The sequence below is a fragment of the Aulonocara sp. 'chitande type north' Nkhata Bay genome, linkage group LG8 (genome assembly GCF_057382095.1).
Source record: "Aulonocara sp. 'chitande type north' Nkhata Bay isolate Kocher_YH1m ecotype deep benthic linkage group LG8, A_spYH_male_GT1.1, whole genome shotgun sequence".
Taxonomy (NCBI): Eukaryota; Metazoa; Chordata; class Actinopteri; order Cichliformes; family Cichlidae; genus Aulonocara; species Aulonocara sp. 'chitande type north' Nkhata Bay.
In genome coordinates, this window is record NC_141351.1 from 9,611,238 (window position 1) to 9,626,905 (window position 15,668).

At 40.2% G+C, this 15,668-nt stretch overlaps 3 protein-coding genes across 3 annotated transcripts; 1 reads left to right on the top strand and 2 right to left on the bottom strand.

Moving 5' to 3' along the window:
• Positions 1-26: 26 nt before the first annotated feature.
• On the bottom strand, positions 27-3,235 carry LOC147323168 (V-type proton ATPase 16 kDa proteolipid subunit c-like). Its single transcript, XM_086303370.1, has 2 exons — positions 2,977-3,235; positions 27-1,496 (listed from the first exon to the last, which is right to left on the bottom strand). Exons 1-2 carry the CDS (start codon positions 3,222-3,224, stop codon positions 1,289-1,291), a joined length of 456 nt encoding a protein of 151 aa, XP_086159496.1. The 5' UTR covers positions 3,225-3,235; the 3' UTR covers positions 27-1,288.
• Positions 3,236-3,923: 688 nt separating this feature from the next.
• On the top strand, positions 3,924-7,519 carry LOC147323169 (cytosolic Fe-S cluster assembly factor nubp2-like). Its single transcript, XM_086303371.1, has 7 exons — positions 3,924-4,077; positions 4,508-4,623; positions 5,509-5,707; positions 5,982-6,136; positions 6,379-6,489; positions 6,696-6,765; positions 7,196-7,519. The coding sequence occupies exons 1-7, from the start codon at positions 4,062-4,064 to the stop codon at positions 7,333-7,335; spliced, it is 807 nt and encodes a 268-aa protein (XP_086159497.1). The 5' UTR covers positions 3,924-4,061; the 3' UTR covers positions 7,336-7,519.
• Positions 7,520-7,547: 28 nt separating this feature from the next.
• On the bottom strand, positions 7,548-15,555 carry LOC147323170 (V-type proton ATPase 16 kDa proteolipid subunit c-like). Its single transcript, XM_086303373.1, has 3 exons — positions 15,255-15,555; positions 10,500-10,683; positions 7,548-9,019 (listed from the first exon to the last, which is right to left on the bottom strand). The coding sequence occupies exons 1-3, from the start codon at positions 15,328-15,330 to the stop codon at positions 8,812-8,814; spliced, it is 468 nt and encodes a 155-aa protein (XP_086159499.1). The 5' UTR covers positions 15,331-15,555; the 3' UTR covers positions 7,548-8,811.
• Positions 15,556-15,668: the final 113 nt, after the last annotated feature.

The following is a 15,668-nucleotide window of genomic DNA, read 5'->3' on the forward strand; positions in this document are numbered from 1 at the left end:
CTACAGTCTGTGTGTTTGGACGCAAGTCAAATCTAAGTTGGAATCTTTAATTCAATTGTGAAAACATTCACGTCGACACATCAGGATAAATTCAATACCAGTGACAATACAGGTTTGTCGATTGGTGCTTCGGTAAAATGCGTCAGCAGCAGTACCATTTTCAGAAAACAAGACTCCAGATCAAATTGGTCAAGTCCATGTAGGAAACTAGGTCGAATTTTGCATACTAATCTCCCTGTTACATCCTACAACACATCTCCCAAACACCATTTAACCCTCATTTTTTGCAATGATATTATTTAAATCTGATATCATAAGTCTTGATTCTTGATCTGGATCATAATCTTCTGAAACCAGCCTGTGCTTCAGGTTCATATTCCAACAGCAACAAAACACTAAAACCCATGCAGGATTCTTACGGCTGGAATGTGGAAGAGATGAAGTACATCCACGGATGAGGGGAGGAGAAGGGGGCAGGTGAATAAGATGGAGAGGAGATGAAATGTGGAAATTACACTTGTGAGACCCCAACACAGGGCACACACACTTTTAATGCAAACAGCAGTACTACAGGAAAAACACTGAAGTTTGAGAATGTTCGCAATGATTAGAATACAGCTACACATAAAACTCCCACTCCACCAGCAACATACTAAAGGCAATCTTAATTATTAAACCAAGAATTACGTCCAGAGGAATTCCAACCACTTATCACGATTAACCCACAGTGCATTAAATCTATCTATATAGATATTTATATGTCTATATATTTATATATGTATATATCCTGGGGAATTAAGAGACTTTTGCTGCATTAAACAGTTCAAAGAACAATTTCTTATAAATAAAATCAGTGGAAAAAGAAAAAAAAATTTTTTTTAGTCCATACACATTTCTTTTTACAAATAGATCCTCAAGATTAATGCAGAAACTGTGTCAACTCCCAGGCTGATATGGGAGGAGAGGGAAAAAAAGAAAAGCTGTACGGCCCTTTGGTCAGCTCTCTAAGACCAGAGGCCAAGCTGGCCTCAAAGCCTGAAATAAGTGGAGGGAGAAAAGGAATCTTCATCATACAGTTGTTTTTAAACACACGCACACACCCACACACAAGACAGACAAATCACTACATTGCGCATTTACAAGTTAACTATCAAATTGGGACGACTGTACACATTGTTGAGATAAGACCATATTTATGGAGCCATTTTAATTTATTTTTACCCCTCCTGCATCACTTCTTTCATCTTGCGTGCCAAAATCCCCCGCCCAAACCCGTTCCTCTCTCTTTTTAACCTTTTGTTGAGAGGATGAGAGCAACAATGAGCCCATAGAGACCCAAGACCTCAGCAAAAATCAAAATGAGGATCATGCCCACGAAAAGCCTTGGCTGCTGAGCTGTGCCCCTCACGCCCGCGTCGCCGACAATGCCGATCGCAAAACCTGCTGCCAGTCCGCTGAGGCCCACACTCAGCCCAGCTCCGAGTTGGAGGAAACTCCTGCACAGAGAGAGACACAGACAGTGGTTAGCACAAAGATGTTGCTTTAACCTTTGAAGTTGACACAAATCAGAGCATCTTCAAGACTAATGTGACTAATCACAGCCTGTCCTTCGATACAAGTCTAGTGACCCGAAAAGCTGATATTTCTTTTACAAGCTGTAACCCATGCAACATTTTATTCAATCACCAACATGTTCATTTGATTCTTCCCCCCAGTTACTGAGTCATACTGTTGAATCTCAGTTCAACAGTATGACTCATTCCCCATTTTTTCAATTAACAGACTTTCCTTATAGCAAGGGACTCGATAGCCCAGGCAAACACTCAGAGCAGCTAAAAGTCTGATGATACTGAGTAAAAGTCATTCTGAAATTTAAAAAAACAAAAACAAAAAAAAACCCAAAGTAGATCATGTGGTGTTCATCTCCAGATCATTATACCTTTCCATTGTGTAGTAACAAAAACAAACAAACAAAACAAACAAACAAACCATGTGCGTTACTCAGTGAAGTGCGTAAAAACCCCCACAACACTTTTACTTCCTTTAAAAAAAAAAAAAAAAAAAAGCAGTTTCAATAGCTTATTACTTTTTCTGGTAAAGCTCCCTGTATATGGCCATACTGCACACTGCCCATACTGTCAGGCATTACACAGAATAAATGAATTAAGATAGAAATCAAGGATGTTTGGAACAAATATTTCTTAATATTTATAATAAATATGGAGTGTGAATAATTGTCCGTCTTGATCAGTTATCCCCGCAACAGATTGGCGACCGTGAAACAGGTTGCTACGGAAAAATGTGATATCCGACCTGCCAGCGAATGACTGCTGGCTGGTGATAGGTGAAACAGGCTTACAGTGCTGGACTGAAAACTTGCTTGTGATTGATTTGGTTGCTAGCAGGTTGTCGTGGTTGCCCAAGGTTCAGATGGAAGAGGCTGACTTCTCTCCAAACCAACTACTTTCCAAGTGGTAGTAAGGCTGAAAAGTGTGAAAGAAACCAAAAACGTCTGCACTTGTTCAAGTTTTACCACCACTTGGCTCCTGGTTGGCAACTGTTTGCAGAGAAGTCTGAGTTGTTCATGAAATTATTGGAAAATGCAGCAACCAAAGCAATCATAAGGTGGTTTTTGGTGCAAATGGCCTTTTTCACCTAGTGCCTGCCAGCAATTGCTTACCAACTGATTGAAATTTTATATATTTTTATACATATATCTCGTCTTTATACTTGTGTGACTTGGCCTTAGATAATGAGGGACTTGACACTTTTTCTTTGCCCTGTTCACCATCCCAGAACTCATTATTTTGAGCGAGATTGGAAGAACGTCCTTTAACGATTGAATATTCCAAATTAGAGTACACACAATGAAATCCAAATTGTCTAAAAGCAGAACTGGACGGTCAGTCTTTCAGAAAGAAAAAGAAAAATTGCAAATTGTGCATCTATAGAAAATAATTTGTCAGGCGAACTCACTTGTAAAGAGACTGCTTCTCTGCAGTGTTGTTGGCAATCAGCACTGCTACTACCAGGCCGTAAATGGCTATGATACCCGCCATGACCACAGGGATGATTGACTTCATGATGAGCTCTGGCCTCATCACAGACATGGCAGCAATACCTGTACCGCTCTTGGCTGTGCCATAGGCTGCTCCCAAGGCTGTAAGGAATGACAGAAATGATAACGAGTTAGATAAATAAAAACACAGCAAACTAGAGCACATAAACTACATAATCTACCCCCCCCCCCCCCCCCCCCCCCCCCGTCACATTCCTATTTAAGATTTTTCCCCACACTGTATGTCTACAAAAAACAAAGAAAAAAAGGCTGAAAATGTGTGCACGTCCAATTCAGGCGAAGTTTTGTGTTTTAAATGGAAAGACGAATTGTGAAAACACATCTTCAATACGATCCATTTAAGAAAAAGAGAGAACGCTAGAGAGGAAAATCAAATCCATGGGCATGGGTGTTGTGCGTCACTCCGAAATTTCTCTAAAATGGGCTTGGCACTCCTCTCGTAATAAAGTCTTATAACCCCAAAAACTATAAACCATATTCATCCGTCCCAACAAGTTGCTCTGTGGTTTGTTTTTGTGTTCCCAGTCAACAGCAACGTTAATAAAAGCATTTTTTTTCTGCTTTTCTCCAAAAAGCGTTTACACAGAAGTAAAGTGTCTGTGAAGGTTCTCAGTCATCCAGGTCATCGTAGTCAAAGGAAGTAAAGTATTTTAAACACGACATTTAATTAAAACTGTTGCTTTCTGGTCAGATAACAGTCTCAACCAAAGATTTAAAAAAATTGGCGTGGTAGGACTCTAGATTTCGACCCAGATTAAAATAATGATCACCATTGTCATGCAGTCAAGGGCGTGTTTACTCTGTGTTTTTGAACGTTTGCTTCGCTCTTGAATGCAGCGCACTACCCTTCAGAAACCTATTGGTTGTGTTTAAAGAAAGGCGGGACTTGGATGTAGGATGTATTGTATGATTGGATAGGTGCTGCGTGACTATATCGGAAGTTGATCCCTCATGTTCTGTGCGCATATTTGATATCCAAAATATGGAAGAAATTAATGGTAAGTCGAAGTTACCGGCGAACAAAAGTATTCGCAGATACCTGCAGTTTTTAATTATCATATATTTTGTGTATTGTCATGCTAGGAGACGGTAGTTGACGGTTAATTTAGCCAATTAACTACCAGAAGCTAACTGACCGTTTCAGATTATGTTTGACTGTCGTTTGCTAAGGATTAACCACCGTGTCGTTCAATACTCAGTAAAAGGCCTTCATCGCCTTAGAAAAGTGAAGTTTGTAATAAACATGTATAATTATATAGTTACTGTGCACTGTAACGACAGTAACTTGATGCTGAACTTGTGAACTGGGCTCGTGCCCTCCGCACTATCTAAAACCTATTTCCAGATTAGGTAGAGTGTCTCATAGCTTGTTTAAATTTAAACTAATAAAGCCTTAATTTATTAGTTTTTTTCTGCTTTTTAAATCAGATGGAAACTTGGGCCAGGTCCGACACGTTGTGTTGGTTCTGTCAGGGAAAGGAGGAGTGGGAAAGAGCACCATCACCACAGAGCTGGCGCTGGCCCTGAAGCATGCTGGGAAGAAGGTGAGCTTAGTTCATGTCAAGATATGCCACCATGTAGGGCTGTGCGATATGACCAAAATCTCATATCCCGATATAAGACATCTATCGTCCCGATAACGATATAAATCACAAAAATGTAACATTTTCTGTAAATTCTGTGAATCTCGGGCAGCTCCATCTTGCGGGAAGTGTTTCCAGCTGCGCGTCATGTAGCTGGAGTCCAGTGTTTTAACCGATGCATGAAACTATACATTTTTAGACACAAGTTGTAACAGCCACCGTTTTCTTTGTGAGTGTTTATTACACGGAGTGCTGTGGGGAAAAGCCTGTTCTAACGTTTGAGTCTAAGGTTTATTTTTTAGCACCTGGCGGCTCTTTTTTACTTCTCATCCGTAAATAATCTGCTCTTTCACGTGATTCAGTTTATTTTGAAAAGTCTCAACAGGATCTTGAGCTTTATTGTGAAAGGTTTATGTGGAAGATAAACAAGCGGACACGCGATGGTGTTACCGTCATTGTTGCTAACCACAACGCATAAAAACAGGGGCTTGTCCGTCCATAGTGTGGTTATATTAAATATAAGAGAAAGAGAGAACTTTAATAAAGCCACTACAGTGACCATCAAAACATGAAAAAATATTACCGTAAACAGTTTATTTTGCGACACCACGAAACAAAGGATAGCATAAAATGAAACGACATATGTTTTTGTATCGTCATCCGATATCGTTACATCGAACAGCCCTACCACCATGCTGTTATATTACAACACATTATAATGCTTAATTGGATTCATTATTTTTTTTAAATGGAGAAATCACCCATCAGTGTTACTGTTTTGTTTTGCTATGCCTGACTATGTTCATACAAATGGGAAGCTCATTCAGGAACTTCTGGTTTAATCAGGTTGGCATCCTCGACGTTGACCTCTGTGGGCCAAGCATTCCTCGTATGCTGAGTATGGGCCAGCCCGACGTGCACCAGTGTGACTCGGGTTGGGTGCCGGTATACACTGACACCCAGAAGAGCTTGGCCCTTATGTCTATTGGCTTTCTATTGGAGGACCCAGATGAAGCTGTGGTGTGGAGGGGTCCCAAGAAAAACGGTATCTGCTAGACTACTAATCTGAAAGGCTTGAACTGTACAAGACCTGTGAAGGTGCTCTTCAAGACATCCTTTGAGGTCTTGAAGAGCACCACAAACAAGCACCCTGTGCTTCCCAAGAATCTCCAACCCTGTGTGCATTCACAGTACTAAGTTTAAGTAATTGTGCAATGTGACTGTTTGCATCACCAGCCCAGTGTTTGAAGACTTTGCTGTTGAGCTCAAGTTTGTTCTACCATTCATCCTATCCATGTCTGCATGTGCTTTACCCACAGCTTTGATTGGTCAGTTTGTGTCAGATGTAGCTTGGGGAGAGCTGGATGTGCTGCTGGTGGACACACCGCCCGGGACATCAGATGAGCATTTGTCCGTACTGGAAAACCTTAAGAAGCACAGAGTGGATGGAGCCATTTTGGTCACCACCCCTCAGGTACATATCAGAATGAGGCAAGAAAAAACACACGTTTTGTATAGTAAGGTAAATAAGAACACTGGCCATCACTGCACCTCTCTTGTGTAGTATTTTCTGCAAAGACCAAAATATGTTGTCATATATTCCTTTTATTGGGGTCATTATTACAGACAGAACTGCTGGACCACCTAATGCATGCTAATAAAAACACTCTTTTATGAATGACACTCAAAGTAAGTTGGTCATGTATTTTCTTACAGGCAGTATCTACAGGTGATGTGAGAAGAGAGATCACCTTCTGCAAGAAGACAGGTGTACGGATCCTGGGGATCGTAGAGAACATGAGTGGATTTGTTTGTCCACACTGCTCTGTGAGTGAGCCTTTATGCTGCTGTTTATTTGTTCTACTGAAATATACAACTTATCAGACACTGTGCTCCTTTTAATATGTCCTCAGTTATTTACTCACCAAACTGTGTTTATTTAGCACTCTTCTAGTCTTATCTCCGTTCTTTGGTTCTCCATTTAGAATAACCTGATTTTATTTTAATCATTACCTTTTTCGTTTTTTTTTAAGGAGTGCAGCAATGTATTCTCAAAGGGTGGTGGTGAAGAGTTGGCCAAAACGACTGGGTCTGTGTTTCTAGGTGAGAGTCACAGCAGTGAATTACTTGTAATGCTAGCATGCAGCCACAAGGTGTCTCAGTACACTAGCAGGAAGTGTCACTCCTGACCCACCAGTCATGATTCTGGGGGTTTTCCATCACTTCCATGCTGCTTAAAGTCTATGCAGACACTTTGTTCAAAAGAATGATGCATAACTGATCAGTAGGTGTCACTCAGATGAATAGATAATTCAATAATTTCTCCTGACTGCATAACCACTTTGTGTGAAAATCAATAATGCAGATCGATCAGCTCACCAGTGGCATTGAGTCGCCAGCTTTAGCCAGCACACAAAACTATAGCACATTTCATCAATGACTAATTTGAGTTGCACTACTAACAGAGGATGCTGGGATGTGTATTAAGAGTTAACCTCATGTGGGATCAGTCATCTCTTTTCACTCATTTCAGGTTGTGTGCCATTGGATCCTCTTCTCAGCGCCAGTATAGAGGAGGGCAGAGACTTCACACAGTCATTTCCTGACAGTGCCACCTTCAGTGCCATTAGCAGTATTTGTCAGACTTTGCTCAACAGCCTACAAACTGACTGAGACAGATTTTGCATAGTTGTGCTGTGAAAACTACATGAGAAGTGTTGACTTCCTTTGTTTAGTTCCAGATAACTACTGTTAACAACTCAGCTGACCTTTCTTTGTATGTTGGTCTGTAATACGATGGTAAGCTGTGCTGCCCAAGAGAGGCTTTAAACGACAATAAAATATGGAGTACTGAAAACGCTACAGTCTGTGTGTTTGGACGCAAGTCAAATCTAAGTTGGAATCTTTAATTCAATTGTGAAAACATTCACGTCGACACATCAGGATAAATTCAATACCAGTGACAATACAGGTTTGTCGATTGGTGCTTCGGTAAAATGCGTCAGCAGCAGTACCATTTTCAGAAAACAAGACTCCAGATCAAATTGGTCAAGTCCATGTAGGAAACTAGGTCGAATTTTGCATACTAATCTCCCTGTTACATCCTACAACACATCTCCCAAACACCATTTAACCCTCATTTTTTGCAATGATATTATTTAAATCTGATATCATAAGTCTTGATTCTTGATCTGGATCATAATCTTCTGAAACCAGCCTGTGCTTCAGGTTCATATTCCAACAGCAACAAAACACTAAAACCCATGCAGGATTCTTACGGCTGGAATGTGGAAGAGATGAAGTACATCCACGGATGAGGGGAGGAGAAGGGGGCAGGTGAATAAGATGGAGAGGAGATGAAATGTGGAAATTACACTTGTGAGACCCCAACACAGGGCACACACACTTTTAATGCAAACAGCAGTACTACAGGAAAAACACTGAAGTTTGAGAATGTTCGCAATGATTAGAATACAGCTACACATAAAACTCCCACTCCACCAGCAACATACTAAAGGCAATCTTAATTATTAAACCAAGAATTACGTCCAGAGGAATTCCAACCACTTATCACGATTAACCCACAGTGCATTAAATCTATCTATATAGATATTTATATGTCTATATATTTATATATGTATATATCCTGGGGAATTAAGAGACTTTTGCTGCATTAAACAGTTCAAAGAACAATTTCTTATAAATAAAATCAGTGGAAAAAGAAAAAAAAAATTTTTTTTTAGTCCATACACATTTCTTTTTACAAATAGATCCTCAAGATTAATGCAGAAACTGTGTCAACTCCCAGGCTGATATGGGAGGAGAGGGAAAAAAAGAAAAGCTGTACGGCCCTTTGGTCAGCTCTCTAAGACCAGAGGCCAAGCTGGCCTCAAAGCCTGAAATAAGTGGAGGGAGAAAAGGAATCTTCATCATACAGTTGTTTTTAAACACACGCACACACCCACACACAAGACAGACAAATCACTACATTGCGCATTTACAAGTTGACTATCAAATTGGGACGACTGTACACATTGTTGAGATAAGACCATATTTATGGAGCCATTTTAATTTATTTTTACCCCTCCTGCATCACTTCTTTCATCTTGCGTGCCAAAATCCCCCGCCCAAACCCGTTCCTCTCTCTTTTTAACCTTTTGTTGAGAGGATGAGAGCAACAATGAGCCCATAGAGACCCAAGACCTCAGCAAAAATCAAAATGAGGATCATGCCCACGAAAAGCCTTGGCTGCTGTGCTGTGCCCCTCACGCCCGCGTCGCCGACAATGCCGATCGCAAAACCTGCTGCCAGTCCGCTGAGGCCCACACTCAGCCCAGCTCCGAGTTGGAGGAAACTCCTGCACAGAGAGAGACACAGACAGTGGTTAGCACAAAGATGTTGCTTTAACCTTTGAAGTTGACACAAATCAGAGCATCTTCAAGACTAATGTAACTAATCACAGCCTGTCCTTCGATACAAGTCTAGTGACCCGAAAAGCTGATATTTCTTTTACAAGCTGTAACCAATGCAACATTTTATTCAATCACCAACATGTTCATTTGATTCTTCCCCCCAGTTACTGAGTCATACTGTTGAATCTCAGTTCAACAGTATGACTCATTCCCCATTTTTTCAATTAACAGACTTTCCTTATAGCAAGGGACTCGATAGCCCAGGCAAACACTCAGAGCAGCTAAAAGTCTGATGATACTGAGTAAAAGTCATTCTGAAATTTAAAAAAACAAAAACAAAAAAAAAACCAAAGTAGATCATGTGGTGTTCATCTCCAGATCATTATACCTTTCCATTGTGTAGTAACAAAAACAAACAAACAAAACAAACAAACAAATCATGTGCGTTACTCAGTGAAGTGCGTAAAAAACCCCACAACACTTTTACTTCTTTAAAAAAAAAAAAAAAAAAAAAGCAGTTTCAATAGCTTATTACTTTTTCTGGTAAAGCTCCCTGTATATGGCCATACTGCACACTGCCCATACTGTCAGGCATTACACAGAATAAATGAATTAAGATAGAAATCAAGGATGTTTGGAACAAATATTTCTTAATATTTATAATAAATATGGAGTGTGAATAATTGTCCGTCTTGATCAGTTATCCCCGCAACAGATTGGCGACCGTGAAACAGGTTGCTACGGAAAAATGTGATATCCGACCTGCCAGCGAATGACTGCTGGCTGGTGATAGGTGAAACAGGCTTACAGTGCTGGACTGAAAACTTGCTTGTGATTGATTTGGTTGCTAGCAGGTTGTCGTGGTTGCCCAAGGTTCAGATGGAAGAGGCTGACTTCTCTCCAAACCAACTACTTTCCAAGTGGTAGTAAGGCTGAAAAGTGTGAAAGAAACCAAAAACGTCTGCACTTGTTCAAGTTTTACCACCACTTGGCTCCTGGTTGGCAACTGTTTGCAGAGAAGTCTGAGTTGTTCATGAAATTATTGGAAAATGCAGCAACCAAAGCAATCATAAGGTGGTTTTTGGTGCAAATGGCCTTTTTCACCTAGTGCCTGCCAGCAATTGCTTACCAACTGATTGAAATTTTATATATTTTTATACATATATCTCGTCTTTATACTTGTGTGACTTGGCCTTAGATAATGAGGGACTTGACACTTTTTCTTTGCCCTGTTCACCATCCCAGAACTCATTATTTTGAGCGAGATTGGAAGAACGTCCTTTAATGATTGAATATTCCAAATTAGAGTACACACAATGAAATCCAAATTGTCTAAAAGCAGAACTGGACGGTCAGTCTTTCAGAAAGAAAAAGAAAAATTGCAAATTGTGCATCTATAGAAAATAATTTGTCAGGCGAACTCACTTGTAAAGAGACTGCTTCTCTGCAGTGTTGTTGGCAATCAGCACTGCTACTACCAGGCCGTAAATGGCTATGATACCCGCCATGACCACAGGGATGATTGACTTCATGATGAGCTCTGGCCTCATCACAGACATGGCAGCAATACCTGTACCGCTCTTGGCTGTGCCATAGGCTGCTCCCAAGGCTGTAAGGAATGACAGAAATGATAACGAGTTAGATAAATAAAAACACAGCAAACTAGAGCACATAAACTACAATGCACAGGTCACAATGGGCTGGTAGACAGATGACTGAACCCAGAAGGCAGAGCTGAATAATGAAGCAGAAGCGAAACAGGAGATTGAGCAACGACACAGCTGTTAGTTTCTGTTCCCTTTAAAAATCCAACATGGCTCTACTTGGGAAATTTTCCCCTTCAAATTGAAACCAATGAAAACATTTTCTACAAATACAGATTTAGACAATTAAATATGTATTCTCATTCAACCAATGTTATTTCAGAATTAGGCTGCAGAGCTGTATATATCACACTCTGAAGAACTTTGGGCTTCAGTACACACACAAAACTGCAGTGTGAATACATATTTATTCACAACCCTGCAACATCTGCTGTGTAACATCTTTAGCCTGTCAGGCTGTAAAGTAATGGGGGACGTAGAGAACAAAAAGCTTCACCAGCGAATTTAGCTCTGCTGATCTGTGACTTACAAAGGCACCGTCTGCGTCACACACAATCAAGTCTGACGGCAGGAGCAGAGTAAAAGAAAAATCAATAGTTGCCCGTTTCGAAATTAGAAAAGCATAGTATAAACAAATATAGAAGAAAAGACATCCATTAACAACAAGTCATAATTCTGCCTGACAAAAAAAGGTCAATGTGGCTCATTTCTCAATATACAAACAAAAGGCTGAAAGAGGGTCGAGAATCAGAGAGGCTGGTTTGACAAGGTTTCCTCTGTCAAAGGTGTGTGCACATTAATGCAAACCTGTTCATTCACTTCAAAGCAAACAGCTCAAAGCTCTGACCACACACTGCTTACATTCTGTATGGGCCACCATTTTGGCTATAAACACATTCACATTTTTATTGGGAAATTTTCAGTTTTCACAAATTCAACAATATTGCTCAATACAGCCTTTGCACTCAAATTTTGTTACCAAGCTGGCAAATCCCATGTAACAAAATATTTGAGAATACGGGGAAAAAAAAAAAAAGTGTAAATCTGTAACATCTCATTTATGAGGCCACTATGATCTTAAGCTGACCTTGTCATATCAGTGGTGTAAAAACCAATGCCCTGACAATGTCATTTTCTTGGCTCTCTGTAGCCAACACGCAGATGATGATTAAATCTGAAAAGTCTCTTGTGAGATCATCCTTGGAGACAGCCTGGTAAACACAGCCCGAGGTGTCCTGCACTGTGTAGAGCCTGGAGAGATGGCTTTCTGGTCAGTTTAAATAAAACTAGCTGCGAGGATATCTGGCAAACAGATCTAGAGACAGACAGGAAGGAGATTCAGGCCAATCCACAAATGTGCACATGGCAGCCAGCCCACAACCCCCTCACTACTTATATTGATTTAACATCAGACTGATGATATCACTAGAGGTTAAATCACTCCTGCTCATCTACTCAGATGTGTCTTTGTATGACTGGGCATTGTTTTTTGTGAGAATTGCAAGAACCAAAAGAAGTGAGAAAAAGAGTTTTACTTTTCATTTTGACTTTGGAGGTGCCAAACTTTCAGCCGGGGGTGTAAATGCTTTAAATTAGACGTGACACTGACCGAAGTGCTTCAATATAAAAACTGATTGAGACAGCAGCGATGTTTAAAGCATTTTCCCCAAAAGAAAACTATTATATTGATAAACCAAATGACTACAGGGCAATATGCTAACACACTTCAGCCTTCGTCTATTTAAAAGTTTAGAAAAATTCAGCCGTCCATCATCAGTGAGTGTAATACATTACAGTCAGTAATATAATCCCTCGACTATTCTTTCTTGGTCTATTAGGCCTTACTCAAGCGTGACAGGTGAGCGCTGATAAACATTCTTATTCTGTCCTGATGATTAAAAGTTTGATGTGTGGCAGAATGGTTTCTACAGTGGTGTGGAAGAAAAACCTCTGGATTTTAATCCTAATCCCCGCAGCGTAGGTAAAGTGCTTTTCCTCCTTTCCACCCACAGAATATTTTATGTATGGGATGCCCTTATGACGTCTTATTCTGTCAGAGCAGGAGGTGCCTGCAGCTAGAGATGATCTTGCATGCGAAATGCCTACGCAGCAGACAGCCCATCCGTCTGCCATGAATGCAGATAAATGAGGAAGCACTGGTTTTGAGGAAAGAAAAGAAATTCAACATGAAACTGCAATTTCTTCATTCGAAAACCGTTAACCAGTCTTAGAAAACAGGACTTCTAGCTGCAACGTGGAAAGGAAAAGATGCTGGTTGTGAAAACTAAGACTTGCCCTGACCGATATATTGCATCAGAAGCTTGAGGGGGATGTCTAGAACCTATATGTGCCATCACCAATCATCTCTCAACACGGAAGACAGAGAAATAACGCAAATGTTAATTAAAGGTCAAGTAACTAAAAATCACTTTCTAAAAATGATTAGGCAGAAAAAAGAAAAATAAGCTTTGCAGGAAATCGAAAATTTACTGCAGCGCAAGAGAAGCAGTTTTTCAAGCAATGAACATGCATCAACCCCACAATCAGTAGGTTTGTCAATCAGGATATAAATCTACATTTTATTTTTATTGGTTCTGCAGAGAGAAAAGGTGCTGTGGTGATTCATGAAGGAGGAGAAACAGAAAGAATGCTGCCACAGGAGAAGTGCTACTTGTCCCACAGATTGTAACACCCTGAGTGTATCACCTGTTCTTAGCTAAAGATCACTAAAACAATTCATTATCACCTGACACCACTGCTGCAACTCACAGCATGTGACAGCAGGACGCCAAGTGCCGTTATTAAAAACCAAGGCATCCACTTATTTCAGCAGATACGTTCAAACATTTTAAAATATTCTATTGTAAGAATCTTTAGCCAACCCCTTAAAGTACAACATGTTGAGAATAAACTTAAATGGCAGCCACTATTTTAGAGCTCATGTACACTGCAGTGATTGATGTCACAGAAGCACAGGCAACAATTCCTGTTAATGAAACCACAGAACAATTAGACTGCTCAAAGCTGAAGCTCGATTCATAAAAAGTCCCCATTTTCATGCAAGCACGAGCCCCCTTTCTTCTCTGCAGTGTCCCACTTGTTACTCTTTCACCATCACAGACTTAAAAATAATAATAAGTATTCTAACATGGGGCAATTACATATAACACATGATTAATCGCTGGGCATTATTACTTATTACTTGCACTCACTATATCATATTTGAATCTGAATTGCTGCAGCTCATGAAATCTCATGATGAGGTCTGAAAATGCCAATTTTTCACAGATCTTGTGATGTCTTGAAAAAAAGGTATCAACAAGATAAATATGACAGAGCTCCCTCATGCCTGGAGTTACAACTCTGTAAATTGGTCAATTAGTGGCTTGGTGGTTTAACTGTTGCAGCATGATTGTAAACTTTGTCAATGTGAAATTATTTTTGAAGTGTGGAAAAACATTACTGCCATTACACCAAATTAAAGGAAGAGAAGTATTAAATTAGGAAATAGTCCATAAAACAATTGTGACCTGTAATAAAAAAAACAAGCAGGTATCAAAGTTCACTTTTTATATTACTTCCCACTTTCCATCTTAAAGCCCTGAAACCAGTCCTGTTGAAACTAGTTAACAATGACTTGATATTTAAAACAATTCCCTGCTGACTTCTTAACTTTAACATCCTGAAGTTAACGTGTAAGAAGATAAATACCCAGATGGCATTTCCGAGTCAGAAGGCTCATCATGTGATAATCATGTGATCTTGTGTCATTCCTTACACCAATAAGGAAGTTAACCAGCTGATCCTGGTTTCCAGTGCTCAGTTGTAAGAAAGAGGTTTTCAACCAACCAGTAATTTCGATAACACGCTACAAACAAAACTCAAACCGTTTATGTAGAGCGAAAAAACTCGAGCTTTACGAGTTTCACTTTCTAAAATTGCGTCCTTTCTTAATACAACTCCTACAACTTATTACTCAACACCCTTGTAGCCTTAATGCAGCAGGGTGGCATTTTAGAGTAAAGTGGCAATCAACCCAACATGCCTAAAAGAAGCACCCTAACAAAAGGCTGTGTTACGAGTGAACCATATTACAACTCAGTCTCATAATACTACTTTATTTGAATAGAGTATTGGCACGATCGTATATGTTCGCATCCCTTCCTCTCTCGTGCCTTTTGCTTTAGACAAAACAGGCTAACGCCAGAGCTAACTTTTGTAGTCGTCATCAGCTAGTCAACTAGCTTTGACTAGTCCTCGCAGTCTCATGATGAAGCGGGAAGGCTAGCTGTGACAATTGTATTCACAAAGAAATACAAACTAAAAATTAGCAAGTTGGGAACACGCCAACAATCACTGGCTGCACCAGCGAAGTCTAAATAAACGACTGCTCGAGATTAGCTTTGCCACGATAGCGGACGGCCCTCACACTTAGCTCGGAAAGAAGTACTATGGCTGAGATCGCCGCGTTGGGACACATGCACACACACACACAAAAAGGATTAAGCTGCAAAAGAAAACTGCACCACTGGTTAAATAATAATTGATATATGAAATATAATCCTTTTATAATTACCGCTGAACACCATCGCCGCAGAGGCACCCATCGCTGAGAAGAACGGGGCGTACTCGGGGCCTTCGGAAGACGACATTCTTTCTCACGTTTTACGGTATAAAAAAAATAAACTAAATATACAAAATTAATTATATCTGGTGTGTCAAAAAGCGCACTTCACGAAACCTGTCGAAGGCCACGGAATTGAAATGCTGAAGCGACTATACTAAGAAGGAACCTTCTTGTCGCCTAACCTAACAGTGTAAACGAAACAGTCACGACTCCTGCGATAAATACCCGGCGCAGCAGTACAAAATGGCGAAGCGGAAAATATCACCTGACTGGTCGTACGGACAAAACCTATCACTGACAGGGTGAGAGGGGGGCGCAGTAAAAAAAAAGGTTAATGATTTACTGTTCGACACAGACTGTTTA

What these genes read in the sequence shown, in the direction of transcription:
- LOC147323168 (XM_086303370.1), bottom strand. Translation starts at nt 3,224, where the DNA reads ATGTGCTCTAGTTTGCTGTGTTTTTATTTATCTAACTCGTTATCATTT. An exon ending in GAGAAGCAGTCTCTTTACAA is followed by an intron (nt 1,497 to 2,976) that starts GTGAGTTCGCCT and finishes CTCTCTGTGCAG; the next exon opens with GAGTTTCCTCCAACTCGGAG.
- LOC147323170 (XM_086303373.1), bottom strand. Translation starts at nt 15,330, where the DNA reads ATGTCGTCTTCCGAAGGCCCCGAGTACGCCCCGTTCTTCTCAGCGATG. An exon ending in TGCGGCGATGGTGTTCAGCG is followed by an intron (nt 10,684 to 15,254) that starts GTAATTATAAAA and finishes CATTCCTTACAG; the next exon opens with CCTTGGGAGCAGCCTATGGC. An exon ending in GAGAAGCAGTCTCTTTACAA is followed by an intron (nt 9,020 to 10,499) that starts GTGAGTTCGCCT and finishes CTCTCTGTGCAG; the next exon opens with GAGTTTCCTCCAACTCGGAG.
- LOC147323169 (XM_086303371.1), top strand. An exon ending in GAGGGGTCCCAAGAAAAACG is followed by an intron (nt 5,708 to 5,981) that starts GTATCTGCTAGA and finishes CTTTACCCACAG; the next exon opens with CTTTGATTGGTCAGTTTGTG. An exon ending in GACTGGGTCTGTGTTTCTAG is followed by an intron (nt 6,766 to 7,195) that starts GTGAGAGTCACA and finishes CACTCATTTCAG; the next exon opens with GTTGTGTGCCATTGGATCCT.